The 18,385-nt window shown below is 42.2% G+C and overlaps 1 protein-coding gene across 1 annotated transcript; it reads left to right on the top strand.

The window, feature by feature from the left end:
• Positions 1–12,159: 12,159 nt before the first annotated feature.
• Positions 12,160–18,385, top strand: LOC119316518. Its single transcript, XM_037590840.1, has 3 exons — positions 12,160–12,455; positions 15,821–16,192; positions 16,262–18,385. Exons 2-3 carry the CDS (start codon positions 15,873–15,875, stop codon positions 18,102–18,104), a joined length of 2,163 nt encoding a protein of 720 aa, XP_037446737.1. The 5' UTR covers positions 12,160–12,455; positions 15,821–15,872; the 3' UTR covers positions 18,105–18,385.

Here is an 18,385-nt window from a genome sequence, read left to right as displayed (position 1 = left end):
TAGCCAATGAAGAAAAACGACGGAACCAGTGAAGAATATGCAAAGTTGAAGAATATGAATAATTTGAGGAATTTCAACTTTTGGTGGTGGCGTGACCCACCGTATAAGAATGATGATTTCAGACACCGCGTACAATTATCGTAGGGTTCTAGGAATCAAATTCTTCATTGATTTCTTCACACTAAGAGTGTTATTCTTCATTGATTGAAGTAAAACGTTTCTTCATGTGTTGCACATCTAAGTCATCAATTTTGCATAAGTGTTAGGATGAGTGTCCTTTTCAAAGAACATTCGAAGATTCTAGGATATTTAGCTCACACCGCAACTTGCTAAATCTCTTCTCATCCAAGGGCTTTGTGAAGATATCGGCTAGCTGTTCTTTAGTCTTCACATGCTCAATAGAAATGTCACCCTTCAACACATGATCACGAAGAAAATGATGACGAATCTGAATGTGCTTTGTCTTCGAGTGCTGAACTGGGTTATGAGCAATCTTGATGGCACTCTCATTGTCACAGAAGAGAGGCACATTCTTCATGTTGACACCGTAGTCCTTGAGAGTTTGCTTCATCCATAGCAATTGGGCACAGCAAGAACCAGCGGCAATGTACTCAGCTTCAGCAGTAGATAGTGATACGCAGTTCTGTTTCTTCGAGGACCAATAGACCAAAGATCGTCCGAGGAAATGACATGTACCAGATGTTGACTTGCGATCCACATGATCACCAGCATAGTCAGAGTCAGAATATCCAACAAGATCAAAAGCCGAGCCCTTGGGGTACCATAATCCAAGTGTTGGTGTGTGAGCTAGATATCGAAGAATATGCTTCAGAGCCTTATGGTGTGATTCCTTCGGTGCAGCTTGAAATCGGGCACACATGCAAACACTAAGCATTATATCTGGCCTAGATGCACATAAGTATAATAAGGAACCTATCATGGAGCGGTATACCTTATGATCGAAGTCAATACCATTTTCATTAGTGCATAGATGGCCATTTGTGGGCATAGGAATTTTGACGCCTTTGCAATCTTGCATGCCGAATTTCCTCAGTACATCCTTGAGGTATTTCTCCTGAGATATGAATATGCCATTGTGTTGTTGATGAATTTGAAGACCTAAGAAGAATTTCAGCTCTCCCATCCTAGACATTTGATATTCTTCACTCATCATATAGGAAAATTCATCACTATAACGTTGGTCAGTACAGCCAAAGATAATATCATCAACATATACTTGGCACACAAACAATTCACCATCATAAGATTTAGTGAAAAGAGTAGGGTCGAGTGAACTGGGTTTGAAGCCTTTCTTCATGAAGAGTTCCTTCAAAGTATCATACCAAGCCCGTGGGGCCTGCTTGAGGTTATAGAGGGCCTTGTTGAGTCTGAAGACTTTGTCAGGATTCTTTGGATCTTCAAAACCTGGGGGTTGAGCAACATATACTTCTTCCTCAAGCTTACCATTGAGGAATGCACTTTTCACATCCATTTGATATAGAGTGATATCATGATGGTTGGCATAAGCAAGTAATATGCGAATTGCCTCAAGTCTAGCAACAGGTGCAAAAGTTTTATCGAAATCAATTCCTTCAACCTGTGTGTAGCCTTGAGCTACAAGTCGTGCCTTATTCCTCACCACACGGCCATTTTCATCTTTCTTGTTGCGGTAGATCCACTTTGTGCCGATGATATTGTGCTTGCGAGGATCTGGACATTTGACCAGTTCCCAGACATTGTTAAGCTCGAACTGATGTAATTCCTCTTGCATGGCATGAATCCACTCAGGCTCCAGAAATGCTTCATCTACCTTAGTGGGCTCTATAATAGAGACAAAAGCATACTGCCCACAAAAGTTAGACAAATGTGAAGCTTTTGAGCGTGTGAGAGGACCTGGCGCTTTGATGTCATTGATGATCTTTTCAACTTGCACTTCTTTTGCAATGCGAGGATGAGCTGGTTGTCGTTGAAGAATTTGATCAGCGTTTTCTTCAGCACCATTTTCTTCAGCATTTTCTTCAGGTGCATTAGCTCGACGTTCTTCATGTTCTGGAATGAATTCTTTAGCAGATTCTTCAGTAGGAATGACATCCTCGGTAGCCTTGAACTTGATAGTTTCCTCAGGTGCTGGTCATCTATCACAGTAGGTAGGTGCTCTCTTTGCGAGCCATTAGTTTCATTGAACCACACATCTACAGTTTCAACAACTTTGTGAAGAACGTTATTGAAGACTCTGTAGGTGTGCGAGTCCTTTCCGTAACCAAGCATAAAACCTTCATGTGCTTTCGATGCAAATTTTGAGTTGTGATGAGGATCTCTAATCCAACATTTAGCACCGAAGACTTTGAAATAACTTACATTGGGTTTCTTATCAGTGAGGAGTTCATAGGCAGTCTTTTTGAAGAATTTGTGAAGATATACTCTGTTGATGATGTGGCATGCAGTATCAATTGCCTCAGTCCAGAAACGATGAGGCGTTTTGTATTCATCAAGCATAGTGCGAGCCATCTCAGCAAGAGTCCTGTTCTTGCACTCCACGACGCCGTTCTGCTGAGGAGTGTAAGGAGCAGATAACTCATGAGTGATACCAAGTTCATCAAGATAGTCATCGAGACCAGAATTCTTGAACTCAGTGCCATTGTCACTTCTGATGTGCTTGATCTTCACACCAAAGGTTGTTGAAGCCCTCGAGGAAAATCGTTTGAAGACTTCCTGCACTTCATGTTTGTAAGTAACAAGGTGTACCCATGTGTAACGAGAATAATCATCAACAATAACGAAGCCATATTGAGATGCTTCATTTGAGATAGCAGAATAATGATTAGGACCAAAGAGATCCATGTGAAGCAATTCAAATGGGCGAGTGGTGATCATGATAGTCTTCGCTGGATGCTTGGCCTTGGTCATCTTCCCAGCTTCACAGGCTCCGCATAGGTGATCCTTGAGGAATTTTACATTCTCGATGCCAATGACATGCTTCTTCTTCGCAAGCATGTGCAAATTACTCATGCCTGCATGACCAAGTCGTCGATGCCAGAGCCAGCCTTCTGAAGCTTTTGCAAGTAAGCACACGGCTGGTTGTGGTTCTGTAGAGAAATCAACAATATACAGGTCTCCTCTCCTAAAGCCTTCAAAGACTTTGGAATTGTCAGCTTCCATAACCACAACACAACGGTACTTGCCAAAGACAACAACCATATCAAGATCACAAAGCATTGAGACAGACATAAGGTTGTATCCTAAGGACTCAACAAGCATGACTTTGTCCATGTGTCGATCATTTGTAATCGCAACCTTACCTAGACCCAATACTTGACTTTTGCCTTTGTCAGCAAAGATGATATGCTTCAGATGCGACGGAGATAATGGAGCATCCATCAATAGATTCTTGTCACCAGTCATGTGGTTTGTACATCCACTATCGAGGACCCACTCAGTGGCTTTGGGTTGATCATCCTGCAGATGAATTAGTGCAGCTTACAAACTCATATACTTCATCGGTGAAGAATATGACATCAATTCATCAGATCAATTTCATCAAGTAAAAGAACTGATAAAGCAATATGAGGACGTGAGAAATGAAAGTTCATTTCTTCATGATTAGCCTGCGTCCTATCAGGCATGCTCAGGTCTCCAGCAAATTCTTCAGACGATTATGTGCGTCTGGAGACCTGACCCTGTAGAAGAGATTAGTTATTTTTCTTCACCACCCACATCTGAAGGGGTGGCAAAGAGTTCATCATTCTGCGAGCTCCATACAAGAAGGATGGCATAGAAGCCAATCCATTTCGTTTCACATAAGATGGGTTAGAGTAAGCATATGAGTAAGCAGAGAAATTCTTCGAGGACTTATGGACATAATGATTTGAAGAATAATGCACATATCCATAATCCTTAGATCTTCCCTGCGAAACAGACGGGTTAGCATGATGATGTTCATATGAGGACTTTGATCCATATGAGGAATTTGGTCCGTATGAGGAATTTGATCTGGGGTTCCTATTCTTCACAGGTGGCGTCATGATGACATTCACCTGAAGATTTTCAAGGCATCTTTTGGGAACCCATATTTTCTTCATCGGGGAGCCGTTCCTGCAGTTAGTGCCAACATATCTAGCAAATACTTCACCATTCTGATTTTTGAATAGCTTATAGTTGGAGTCAATTGACTCATCATCAGAATGAGGAGATTCACATGCAAATCCAGATAAGTTAGATGGATCAACTGGAGGTCCCTTTGTAGCAACCCATGTAGTTTGGGATACTGCTCAGGCTTCCAATATGTACCATCAGCATTGAGTTTCCTCTCAAAGGCGATACCCTCTTTCCCAGGGTTCCTGCTGAGGATCTACTTTTTAAGCACATCACAAAGAGCCTGATGCCCTTTGAGGCTTTTGTACATGCCTGTCGTGTACAATTCCTTCAGCCCTGCATTGTCAGTGATACTAGCAATGTCCTCAGATGAGGAATTAGTGATAGCAGAGGCATGTGAAGAATTTGAAACATTAGCAGCATTTGAACATTCAGGTGAAGAATTAGCAGATTCACGTTCAATGCACTTCAAGCATGGAGGAACAAATTCTTCCTGAGATGCGCTGATTTGTTGAGCAAGTAATGAATCGCGCTCCTTTTGAAGATCTTCATAACTCACTCTTAGCTTCTCAAGGTCTTGCTTTATTTGAAGAAATTCATAAGAAAGCTTCTCATGATCCGATAAAAGAGTGTTATGATGACTTTGAAGTTTGTCAAGCTTGGACTGAAGTCTCTGAAGATTTTCAGTCAAAGTTTCAGTGCGATCCATTTTTTCACCCAACATATCATCACTTTTATTTAGCATGTTTTGAACCTTTTCTAAAGCCCTTTGTTGTTTTATAGCAATCTTAGCAAGTTTAGAATAGCTGGGCTTAAGGTTTTCATCAGATTCATTCTCACTTGATTCAGAGGAGGTATATTTGAGTACCTTGGCACCCTTTGCCATGAAGCAATAGGTGGGAGCATAGTCATCATCGCCTTCATCAGCCTTGTTGGTGAGGTCATTTTCTTCAGTGTTGAAGATAGACTTGCTGACGAATGCAGTTGCGAGAGCTAGGCTCGCCACTCCGGATTCGGACTCCTCAGATGACTCCTCTTCCTCATTTTCTTCAGATTCAGCCTCAGAGTCCATTTCCTTGCCAGTGAATGCCCTGGCCTTCTTGGAGCTGCTCTTCTTGTGATATGAAGGCTTTTAGGATTTTGATGATGAGGATTTTGTGGATTTCTTCTTTTTCTTTGCATCATCAGAACTGTAATCCTTGTATTTCTTCTTCTTTGATTCCTTTTTCCACCGAGGACAATCTTGAATGAAATGTCCAGGTTTCTTGCACTTGTGACAGAGCCTCTTCTTGTAGTCACTGGATGAGGAATCATTGCTCCTTGAGGATCTTCCAAGGCGACCACGTCTTGAGAACTTTTGGAACTTCTTCACGAGCAGAGCCAGATCATGGCTCAGTTCTTCAGGATCACCAAGGCTGCTACCAGAGTCTTCATCTTCGGACTCAGATACTGCCTTGGCCTTCAGTGCACGTGTTCTGCCATAGCTTGAACCATAGAGATCTCTCTTTTCAGCAAGTTGGAACTCATGAGTATTTAGCCTCTCGAGAATATCAGCGGGATCAAGTGACTTGTAATCAGCACGTTCTTGTATCATCAATGCCAGAGTGTCAAATGAGGAATCAAGCAATCTCAGCAATTTCTTCACCACCTCATGGTCGGTGATGTCAGTGGCACCAGGTGCTTGAAGCTCATTTGAGATGTCAGTGAGGCGATCGAAGGTTTGTTGAACATTTTCATTGTCGAGTCTTTTGAAGCGGTTGAAGAGATTGCGAAGAACATCAACTCGAGAGTCACGCTGAGTTGAGAATCCTTCATTCACTTTGGACAACCTGTCCCAGATAAGCTTCGCTGTTTCCAAAGCACTCACTCTGCCATACTGTCCTTTGCTCAGATGGCACATATGATATTCTTCGCTTGAGAGTCGAGTTGCTTGAATCTCTTCACATCGGCAACATTCAGAGAAGGTGTGACTGAGGGAACACCATTTTCCACAACATACTAGAGATCATTATCAATTGCTTCAAGATGCATTCGCATCTTATTCTTCTAGTAGGGGTAGTCCGTCCCATCGAAGGTCGGACACCCAGCAGAGACCTTGATCATACTGCGGTCGATATAACTAAAACTCCAGGCGGTTAAACCAAAATCACACAGAACAAGGGAGTACCTTGCTTTGATACCAATTGAAAGTGCGTTATATCGACTAGAGGGGGGTGAATAGGCGATTTTTATGAAATTATTCACTGAGGAATTTGCCGGTGAGGAAATTCCTTAGTGAAGAACTACTAGCAGTGGAATAAGTACTCAAAGGTAAACATAACAGAATACAAGCATGGTCATCATGATGAAATGAAGACAGGCACAGAGTATAGGAAGCATAATCACAGGATAACACAGGATGAAGACAAACATACTGAAGAAATTGAACTGAGGAAATTGAGAAAGTCTTCAGTCAAAGTCTTCAAACACAGATATGAACAAACACACGGCACAGTTATGAGGAAATGAAAGAGTTGAGGAAATTGAACCAGTAAGCTCGGTGAAGACAATGATTTGGTAGACCAGTTCCAACTGCTGTCTCAGTTGTACGTCTGGTTGGAGCGGCTGAGTATTTAAACTCGAGGACACACAGTCCCGGACACCCAGTCAAGGACACTTAGTCCAAGACACCCAGTCCTCACCGTATTCTCCTTGAACTAAGGTCACATAGACCTCGTCCAATCACTCGTGGTAAGTCTTCAGGCGACTTCCAAACCTTCACAAACTTGGTCACTCGGGGATCCACAATTCCTCTTGGATGCTCTAGACCATGACGCCTAACCGTCTGGAAGAAGCACAGTCTTCAAAGGTAACAAGCGTCGGATCCACTCAGGATCAATCTCTTCAGTGATGCTCAATCACTTGGGGTTTGTAGGTGTTTGGGTTTTGGGTTTTTGCTTTTTCATCACTTGATGATTTTCTCTCAAAGTCCTCGGAGGATGGGTTGCTCTCAAATGACAAGTGTCAGTTTCTCTCGGAGCAGCCAACTAGCTAGTGGTTGTAGGGGGCAGCTATTTATAGCCTAGGGAGCAGCCCGACATGATAAGACATAAATGCCCTTCAATGATATGACCGTTAGGTGGATAGATATTTTGGGACAGCTGGCGCATAGCACAGCAACGGTCGAAATTTTGAGTAGCAAAATCCTCAGGGCTATCATGTTCCTCACCGTGTAGGCAATCCGCACTGGCAAATTCCTAACTCCTCAGTCAGGACAAATTCCTCAGATACCAGAAGAACTTCGTCTCTGTCACTGAAGAAATTGACTGAACTGTATGAGATTTCCAATGGCTTCACTCGAAGGGATTGGTAGGTGTAGGATTTTGAGTTGAGCATCACATGGAAATTTTTCCTTAGTATTTCCTCGACCCCCTTTAACAGTACGGTGTTTCCTATGACTCAAGAAAGAGAAAAACAAAACTATGAACACGAAAGTCTTCAAGCTTCATATTTCTCGCATGAATATCAAGTCTTCACGGACACACCAATTTCTTCACTTTCAAAGTCTTCATGAAAGTCTTCAGAAATACCAAAATCTTCAGACGAAGATATTCATTTTTAGGGGTCGACTTTTCCTGTAAATATCAAACTCCTCATAGACTTATAGACCCGTGTACACTCACACACGCATTAGTCCCTTAACCTATAAGTCTTCAATACACCAAAATCACTAAGGGGCACTAGATGCACTTACAACATGTAGAGCATCTTTGTGATCACCCAGTTACGTTCTGACGTTTGATAGCACACAAGGTATTCCTCCGGAATCCAGGAGTTGCATAATCTCATAGTCGAAGGAATATGTATTTGACATGAAGAAAGCACTAGCAATAAACTGAACGATCAATATGCTAAGCTAACAGATGGGTCTTGTCCATCACATCATTCTCTAATGATGTGATCCCATTATCAAATGACATCTCATGTCTATGGTTAGGAAACCTTAACCATCTTTGATGAACGAGCTAGTCTAGTAGAGGCTCACTAGGGACACGGTATTTGTTTATGTATCCACATATGTATTTAAGTTTCCGGTAATACAATTCTAGCATGAATAATAAATCTTTATCATGATTAAGGAAATATAATAATAACCATTCTATTATTGCCTCTAGGGCATATTTCCATCAATTGTAGTCAAAGAAACACACAAGCCAGCCAGTGGTCAATAAGACCTCCAATGAACCACTAGCAAAGAATCGGGACTAGGATGGGCATTTTTCATATAACATTGCCGTGCTTGACATTTCAGGGAATTAGGATCTCCCATGTATTCAACTCTTTGCCAAAAAGCTAGGGCTCACCCAATATATTATCTCCATGATATATAGTGGTGCTATTCACATTATGTCCTACTCATCATGGTGTTGATATGGTAGTTAGAAGTATCACCATGACATTTATTGACTTGGTCTAATGCTTCTCGAAAAGAAAAAATGGGTAGGAGGGATGGTAAACCCTAGCTCATAATAAGGTTAACCCTATCTCGCATTTGGATGTTAACTCTCAGGTGATCTAATTGTATGGAAGATGAATCTCCTTCAAATTTATGTGTGGGTATCCAGGCCCATGCTCAAACCATCTGGAGGTTCACGATGGCTAGCTGGTGGACCTTTCTGGCTCGACCATGGCCTTGTGGGCCTGTAGTCCAATGCTAGGTTCGGCTCCTCGATGTTTCTTCGCTCCCTTTCCAGGTCAATCCAAAGTGAGGGAGATAAAGAGCTACCTGCGAACGATGATTTCTTGGGCTTCAGGCGGTGGATGGAGAGGTTAGGGCTAACACATGAACGGCGTCGCAGCAGCAGCCCTCGATCCAACACCGCGTCAAGGCACCTGCACCGATTCCACCTTGGGGTCGATTCCGCCTCGCGTGGCTGACCTCGTGCGGGATGGCAAAGGGCGCAACCAAGGGGCAGAGGAGAGAAAAAAGTTACAAGAAACACTGCGTGCGTGATGTTGGGTCCGCACGCTCCAGAGCTGCTTCGGCCCCGATGTGATGTATTTGGTTTGAGTCGCCGGCGTTGTATCATGCGTACTATTGTGTCTCAGTGTGTGTTGTTGTGTGGCAACCTGGTTCTAATCATCTCCTTGATTGCCAAAAAATGGCATTTACTTCTTTTGATATAATATACGTGATGTGCATCTAGGAAGTACGAGAGTACTAATCTGATGCATATTCGGACATGAGATGCTTTTTTAAATTACTAGGACTGGCATCTGGGCTCAAGATAGGCAGAGATGGACAAGGCTTCTCATTTTCGTAGATCTTCATAGGTCGGTCTTCGTAAAAGGATTCACAATTTTGTATGGAGAAAATACGTATAACTTTGTTTTCTTTTTGTTTTGGTTAGCAGTTTTATTCTCATTCTACTATATCTCTGGAATACGACTTTACAAAATGAGCCATGTTTTTCTAGGCAAAAAAGATTATGAATGACTCATGTTTAACCTTGTGTCACATGTTTTTATTGTTTTCTTTCTATAATTTTCATTCCAAATTGAGCTTCTGATCTTTGAAAATAGGTTTGCAACGAGCAGAAGTTATGGTAAAGGGCGCTGGTAGTGGAAGAGATGCCGCATTACGAGCCATTGCTAAAAGAGGTGTGCGATTAAGTTGTATACACGATGTAACACCTATGCCGCATAATGGATATCGACCGCCTAAAAAAGACGTCTGTAAAAGAATTAACCCGCTTTCAACTTTCATTTCAAGAGAAATAAACGATTGAATGATAAAATAATAATACTAGTCTATTATGGTTCTCAAAGATTACAGTGGAAGTGTGTTGAATCAAGAGTAGATAGTAAGCAATACTGAATTTGCCATGTACAATATACATCAAAAGACTATATAAGAACTAAAAAGTAGATACCATGCGATGATCCGTATGAGAGTGAGATACAATTCCCCATCCGACTGTCAATTCATTGAATAAATATTGTTAATTAAGGCTACTTGAAGCAACAATCCGTCCATCCCATTGCTTTGATAATCCCAGTGGGGTATTTCTCCATGGTGTATTATGTATTGATGGTTATTTAAGGATTTGTTTTGCAGATGCATTTTTGTAGTTGTTCTTGATTCTTGGTTGTATTCTTAGGCTTGGTTTGTGATTGTGATGATTGCTATAGTTGGGCGCAGCGGAGCGCGTCGTTTCGTCTAGTATAGATCAAATATCGAACAATGATATGCTAGAAGAACACAGAGATCCAATGCATAAACGTGACACAAGAATGCTCGTTATATACTTGTCTTTGTATGATTTTAGATATTTATAATGTTCATGCAATAAATTTTTTTGTACCATGTTTTAAACATGATTGTAACTGAAATCCACGTACTTTTTTTTATTTCTAGGATATAAGTATACCATATTGTGATGATCGTAAAAAAAACCCAGTTAGTTCAAAAAGATTGTTTCATATTTTTTGTATTGAAAAAATTCAATTAGTTTTTCTCCTAATAACAATATAAACAAAGATAACAAGGCCAAAAAAATGCACCCACATCGTTCCAAAAGAGCGAAATCTCTGTTTGTTTGAAAAAAATTACAACTTCTTACTACACAAAACAAAGTTAAACTTGTGAAGAATATGCATAAGTGAAAATTAAATTTGAAAGATAGAAATATCATATCTACATGATTAATGAACTTGTTTGTCTTTGTTAAAAATGGCTCAAATGTTTTTGCATGGGAAATCCATCACTGCAACTTTATTCATTGGTTATAATGTTACATGGTTTGCTAGTCACACTAATATTAGATCGGGTGGATCATGCAACCACATGTTGGCGGGTGATCCAACAAAATTGCTAGATAAGAATGTGCAACTTGACTAGCTTTTCTTGGACATTGTTCAAACTTGACATAAGCAAACTCCTGATATAGAAAGATGCATTCTTCATAGCTTGCAACTGCGACACCAATAGAGTTCCTACCACTATGCATAGTCCCTCTACTATCTCCACACACCTAAAGTTGATTATTAGTCTAATGCATCCCTAGTCTTGAAAAGAGCAGATAGCCGCCCCATAGGGCCCTTGCTTCTTGCATGACTGTCGAATTAACATTATAAGTGTTGCATTAGCACCTCACTCTTATCATTATTATCTAAACGTCCACATCCAGTTTTACATAGTTCTTGGGCGGTTTCTCCTAGCCACCTCTGAATCCCTTCTGTCTTCTATGTAGCTATAGTGTAATGAGACACAAGGCATAATGGACTGTGTTGAGCGAACTGGAGCTTGAATTGGTTTAGCTCGAACACTATTGGACGCCAACACCACCACCATTTTTTGAGATCCATATATTCTATCATGCGAACCAATGCATACATATTTGTGAATCTTTATCTCTTCATGAGTATTGGCATACGCCTAAAACAAGGAAAAATGCTTTGTTGGCTTTGTTAAAAATTGCACAAGATATTAGTATGCTGAGAAAACAACGAGAATGAAGTACTATATAGAAAGCTTCAAGCCAAAGTTACAGAAAGATGAGAGATGTTAGGGCATCCACAGTGTTCGATTTTACTGCCTCTATGGCCGCCTCCATGTCTTTAGAGGCTGGCGCCATATACTAAAACTGTCTGCCTCTAGGCAAAAATGCCTGGCATCTCCTTCAAGTGAAGAGGCAGCCTCTAAGCTTTTCCTTTGATTAAAATATTTTATCGAGCCTACTTGTCATTAGGATGATCAAGTTCATGCACAGTTCTGATCAGGAGATACAAGTACAAAATATAATTATTTAGTTTTTTTAAGGGGTACAAAATTATTTAGTGTTATGGTAGGGCTACACATTGCATGTATTTTATTAAGTTTAGAGGTGAGTATATGGGCCCAGCTTAGAGGTAGAGCTGCCTCCAAAACACTGCTGGTGCTCTTATGCTCCTTTTTAGCCCATGATAGCCTACAAGGACTCAACTGTAATTATGTAGCCCAATTTCAGCCCACAGGAGAAGGACAAGATTGTAATTCCATCTTTGCAGAAAGGACCTGCTATTTTTCCCAGTCTAGGGTGCGCGTGAGCACGAGCCCAAATCGGTGCCCAAACCCTAGCCGCACGGCCAGATCGTCGGCGTCTCCCGTAGCCCCACCCCACCCGCCGTCTTCCCCGCTCGGCTCGGCCTCGCTTCTCACGTGCCGGTGCGGTAACCCTAGCGCGGCGCCGGCGGCCAGCGTGCCGGGCAGCAGGCTTCGGCGCCGCGTGGGCCGTTGGGGCAAGCTGCAGTTGCGAGGTGCGTGTCGGCGTCAAGTTCAAGCGAGCAGTGGGGCAGTGTCAGGCGGAGCGGCAGCATCAGTGAAGCTCAAGTTCAAGCTAAAGGTTTGATAACAGGATCGACTGACTGATGCTTCCATTCCGAGTCTTTTATTTTCTTTATTATCCTCGGGTGATCTTCACAGCAATGTGGATCTCTGCACCGACCAAGGACGAGGTAGCCAAAGTAACGATTGTATAATTCCAGGGATTTTGTGATTTAAAACGGCCCCTGGGATCATAAGGTCGCAGGGTCGCAGCCAGTAGTGTTGTGCTGGCTCATGAGTGTAATGGCCATGGTCGACAAGATACTCCAGTGTTTTAACATATGTCTTTTTTTACCAGATATTCACTTGGTAGGAATTCCTTTCATAAAAAGTTCATTGCTTTGTGCTCCCGGAGTCTGTAATAAGTAGACTGGCTTGTGGTATTTGGCACCCTGCTTCTCAGCGTTGTAGCCGCTTGTGGATGGTAGTTCTTTTTTCTGTCCTTGTTTTTAGCTTGGAGTTCATGCTGGTGACATTTCTCCTTCGGGTTGAGATGCGCTGGGCGTGTTGCTCCATAGAGTCTTTAGTCCGTCTCGGTAGCTTGTGAACCTTGGGTTTCTTTAATGGAAATCGGAAGGGGGAGACCCTTCTTTTATCAAAAAAAAAAGTTCATTGCTTCACGTATGTTTAATAAGGCCCCTAAATTTCTGTCCTGGCTCATGTGAATTTTAAATTGTACATGATACGCAGCAATGTGTTTTTACTAATGGTGAATTATTAATCCATTCCACCCCACCCAGATGGTTGCAATTGTGCAAAGTACTGAAACATCGGATACTTGGTATGTCTGTGTCAACCAAAAGTAATTTGTAAGAAGCTCAGGGCTGAAGAGAATAAAATATGTTTCCTTACCAGTCATAGGCTTGCATATTGTGTAGTAGGGGAATGCTGGTACCATGCATGGGAAACATTTAATAGATTAGAGATTATACCTAAGCCCTTCAAGCACCATTAGTTTACTATTTGCAGCCAAGTCCAAGTTGATCGAAGCTAGCTAGGGACTGTATATCTGAAAAGTTAAATTTGTTGGGAGGGTCCTGTAAAGTGCTATATCGTACGTGTGAAGCACTCGATAATTGAATTTGCTCTTAATTATTAACCAACCGAACTGTAATACAATTAATTAGGATAAACTGTCTTAAGGGCAGCCCCAGTGCTCCAGCCTGGACCGTGTCCAAATCATACTTACCATGTAGGATTTTATCTGACGTGGAGGGGTAATTAAAGGAGAGAGAAAGCGAGATTGTATCCTCAACACGGTACAACTCTTTTCGGCGAACCTGAGGCATAATAATATCCATCTTGATCCAGTGTTCCCCATTCTCTCACCCCGCAAGCCTTTCCGCTCCATGACTCCGCCACCATTTGCTCCTCGGGGTCACCTTGCTTGTGGCCCCCACTAATAGCCATTGTTTTCCCTTTGGCCCAAGATGCGGTCACCGTTGTCTCCCCTCCGTCCCAGCCGTTGCAGTCGTCACATCCTTGTCCCGAGCGACCGTCGTCTTGCATCTCATCACCCAAGCTGCCACCGTGCGGCCACCAGTTTTGCCGCTTGCCTGCTTGAGTAGCTCCTTGCAGACGACGCTCGATCCCGGGAACAAGCTGTAGGGCACTGCCATCCAGGACATTCTCCGGCCGCAACCCTCCTCTACGCACTCCTTCAGATATCTAAGCTCGGCGGTTGTTGGAGCCAGGCTCCTTCACTGGCCGACACCTGGAGCTCCTTGTCAATCAGTGGTGCTACAGGCAGTGGCGGAGCTTCTTTGAAGCAAAACTGGGCTGTGGCCCGCCCACTTTTGCTGCAAAATAGTGGGCCTACGCCCAGTTTTGCTGCAAAATAGTGGGCCTAAGAGGAAAACTGGGCCACGAGGAAAAAAACTTGGGCTCTGCTCTAGTTTGGCCTGTCCAGCCCTTGACTGTAGCTTTGCCGCTGCCTGCCGTGGCGTTTAGGGCTGCACAGGTAGCCGCATTTTGGGCGACAAGCTGGTCATCAATGCCCTCCTTGCCGGTCTCACTGAAATCAATTTGGACCTCATCTCTCACCATGAGTCAAGTGCATACGACTAGTTACATCCATTGCTCTTTTTGGAATGGAAGCAGAGTGGAGTCATTTGTGGACCATTGGTTCATTCGTGAAATCTAACAAGATTTATCTGAGTGATTCCATATTTTTAGGAGAATCATGTTTGAATGATATTTTCGGAAAACCATATCGGGCGTTTCAGTTGTCAATTTGTTCCAGAGCTGTAGATGAATAAGCATTGTGAGAGTGTGCAATTTTCAGTTAATTTTTCTTGTTATGGTTACTTGCGTACTTGGGCAACTCATTTTGAGTAATTAGGCTCGACTGTGGCTGGTTTCACACCACAAACAGACCACAAAGTTGAGATGATAATATTAATCACAAACCAAGTTAAATAGATGTAACATTCAAGATGCAAACCACTCTAGTAGTTGTATCTAAGCACCTATTGAAAGTATGAGATACAGCTTTAGATTCCTAAACCTGGGATGTACATTAGTTCACTGTTGTTTGATTGCCTGCTGTTCCTCTTAGGAGGGTTGTAACTCAAGCTCTGCCTTTTCAATGGAAAGAAACGCAAATGTTTCTTTGTGTTTTCTTGAAAAAAAACTTTAGATTCCTGGGACTGCCCTAAAGCTAATAGCCCTAAAGATTGATTATTTTCTTATTTGTTTTGATTGTTCAAACAATATGGAAGTTTGTCAAACTCACTCAAATCAATGCTCGATTTTCTATGCCATGCAGACTATTTTTCTATTATTTTTAGCTGGCTCTTTTGATAACCTGCTATTTCTGTCTCTTATTTTTCTTAACAATCTACTTGGTGCAGCGGTAAAGCTGTTGCCCTTGTGACCATGAGGTCACGGGTTCGAATCCTGGAGCAGCCTCTTGCAGAGATGCAGGGAAAGGCTGCGTACAAAAGACCCAAAGTGGTCGGATCCTTCCCTGGACCCTGCACAAGCGGGAGCTACGTGCACCGGGCTGCCCTTTTTATTTTTCTTAACAATCTACGGTTGGAGTTTGTTGAGCAAGTTTATCACTGGGCAATATTCAGCACAACTATTTCTTGAACTTGAAGCCTTTTCTTTTAACGGGTTAAATACATACCAACTGAGCAAAAAGGAAAATTGAAACTGCCATAATTGGCTCCCAGTGTAGGTTAACTAGGCTGCCTTTGGCATCGAGGTGGATTATGATGATCCGACATTCCTAACTAGCTCTTGCCTAATTTTTCATTTGGCTATCATTACATTTTTCTGCTCTCGTGGCTATTTTTCCACATCAGATTTAAAAATAAGTTAAGCATGATTCAGCAACCACAAACAGACCCTTATTAAGTGTAAATTTTATGAATTTTGCAGATCATCTTAGGGATCTTTGGATTGGCTATATCATCTTAGGAAGGAGTAAGCCATGGGGAGCAGACAAGTTGTCGCTGTTCTTCAACTAGGTGGAGTATTCACAACTGACGATGATGGGCATATGACCTATTCTGGCGGAGAGGCACATGCGATGCTTGTGAAAAGTGGTTGGACTTTTAAAGCGTTTAAACATGAGATATCTTCAACACTCAATAACCTCAAGCTTGATTCCTATGCATTCAAATACTTCCTTCCGAGAAATAATAAGACTTTGATTTCAATTTCCAATGACAAAGACCTTAAGCGCATGGTTGAATTCCATGCGGACTCGGAGACAACAGACATCTATGTCATTAAGAAGGTTGACAACAGGTAACCTTCTGACTGATATAAATATCCCTCTTAAGCGTATTCTAAAAGTGACATGAGATATATTTACAGGGTAAAGAGCTCTGTAGCAGATTCCAGCACTCCTGCAGATTCTGCTATAATAGGGACTACTCCAGATGGATCTAAGCGGCAAAAGATATGTGCAAGTTGGGAGAACACAATCACTGGAGTTGGCCAAGTATTTGAGGGTCCAAAGGAATTTCGTGATGCATTGCACAAGTATGCCATTGCACATAGGTTTCATTACAGATTTGTCAAGAATGACTCTTCTCGTGTCACTGTGGAATGTACTGATGAAGGATGTCCCTGGCGCATACATGCTTCCAAATCTTCTGCAAATCAGGAGTTCATGATCAAGAAAGTGGTTGGGAGCCATACATGTGAATCAGAGACAGTCAAAAGTAATCGCCTAGCTTCTCAAAAATGGGTTGCTAGTGTTATCAAGGAAAAATTACGTGACAGTCCAAACTACAGGCCAAGAGATATTGCAAATGATCTCCAGCGTGAATACGGACTAAGCCTGAACTATTCTCAAGCTTGGCGAGGCAAACTAATAGCTCGAAAAGAACTTTACAGCCCACATGAAGAGGCATGTAATCAGTTACCTTGGTTTCGTGATAGAATTCTCGCAACAAACCCTGGGAGTATGGCAACAGTAGAGGCATTGGAAGGTTCAAAGTTCCGCTTCTTTGTTGCATTCCATGCCTCCCTTCATGGTTTTGAGAATGGTTGCAGGCCTCTTCTCTTTCTTGATGTGATAACTGTGAAACCAAATAAGCATTGGAAACTATTAGGTGCTACTTCTGTTGATGGTGAAGGTGATGTGTTCCCTGTTGCATTATCTGTAGTGGATGACGAGAGTCAAGAAAATTGGCATTGGTTTCTTGAACAGCTAAAGGCATCGTTGCCTATGCCTGGAGACATAACATTCATATCAAATGGCAGAAGTGGTCTCTGGGATGATGTTTCTGTAATATTTCCAGATAGTTATCATGGATACAATGTCAGCTTTTTCATTGAAGAATTTAAAACAAAATTGGATGACAGCTGGAGTGAAGAAGTAAAAGATATAATGGTCGAGCATCTTAAGGATGCCATATATTCGTGCAGAGTTGATGAATTCAATCATTATTTTGATCTCATTAAAGCTGAGTCTGACAAGCTTGCTGAATGGCTTTTGGAGACTAAACCTGAGCGGTGGTCAGATGCGTTATTCAAAGGGTCACGTCTTGGCCAATACACATGCAATATTTCCGAGACAATTGCGGAGTGGATCCCCAACAGATATGAGCTCCCGGTAGTGCAGCTGCTTGATACAATCAGATGCAACCTGATGGAGATGATCTATACACGCAGGGAATCTTCCAATACATGGTCAGAAGTATTAACACCGTCAGCAAATCAGAAACTTCAGGAAGAGATGAACAAAGCTCTTTCACTCAGTGTTGTTTGCTCAACTGAAAATGATGGAAACAATAATGTGTTTGAAGTATGTGATGGTTCGGTCTATACGGTCAACATTGATACATGGGACTGCACCTGCAGAAAGTGGCATGTGTCTGGGATTCCTTGCTGTCATGCCATCGCTGTGTTCGAGCAAACTGATCAGAATCCAGTCGAGTACTGTGCCAAGTATTTCAGAAGAGATTACTACCGCATGACTTACGCCATGTCAATCAACCCGATACCTGATGTCATTGTACCTCCTGCATCAACTGACGTAACGCAGAGCATGGGATTGCAACCATGCCCCATTCTAGCTCGCCGCCAAGTTGGCCGACCAAAGGAAAAGCCAGCTGATCCTCGTATTGCAATTAAAAGGGCGGTGCGCTGCAGCAGGTGCAAGGGCTATGGGCACAACAAAGCAACTTGCAAAGTCCCTCTCACAGCATAAGTTGTACTTGCTGTTATCAGTTCTCAGAATGTACATTATGTTGATAGTTGCTTTCCTTCTCCTTAATGAACTCTAGTGGTACCTTTTATGTGAAGATTTTCATCGTTCATCTGACAATGTGCAGAACATTACCTTGTCTTTGTGTGGATCATAGCCCGAAACGTGTTGTACTGCTGCTGTGCGTTATCATTGAATATTTAGAAACATTTCCTAGTAGGCGGCATGGGGAAAGATTTTGAAGGTTGTGTGAACTGAATAACTGATGCACACTGTTATATCTA

Source organism: Triticum dicoccoides, chromosome 6A (assembly GCF_002162155.2).
Source record: "Triticum dicoccoides isolate Atlit2015 ecotype Zavitan chromosome 6A, WEW_v2.0, whole genome shotgun sequence".
In the NCBI taxonomy this organism is placed as follows: Eukaryota; Viridiplantae; Streptophyta; class Magnoliopsida; order Poales; family Poaceae; genus Triticum; species Triticum dicoccoides.
Note: the sequence above shows the minus strand (reverse complement) of the source record. Positions and strands in the feature narration are given on the sequence as shown.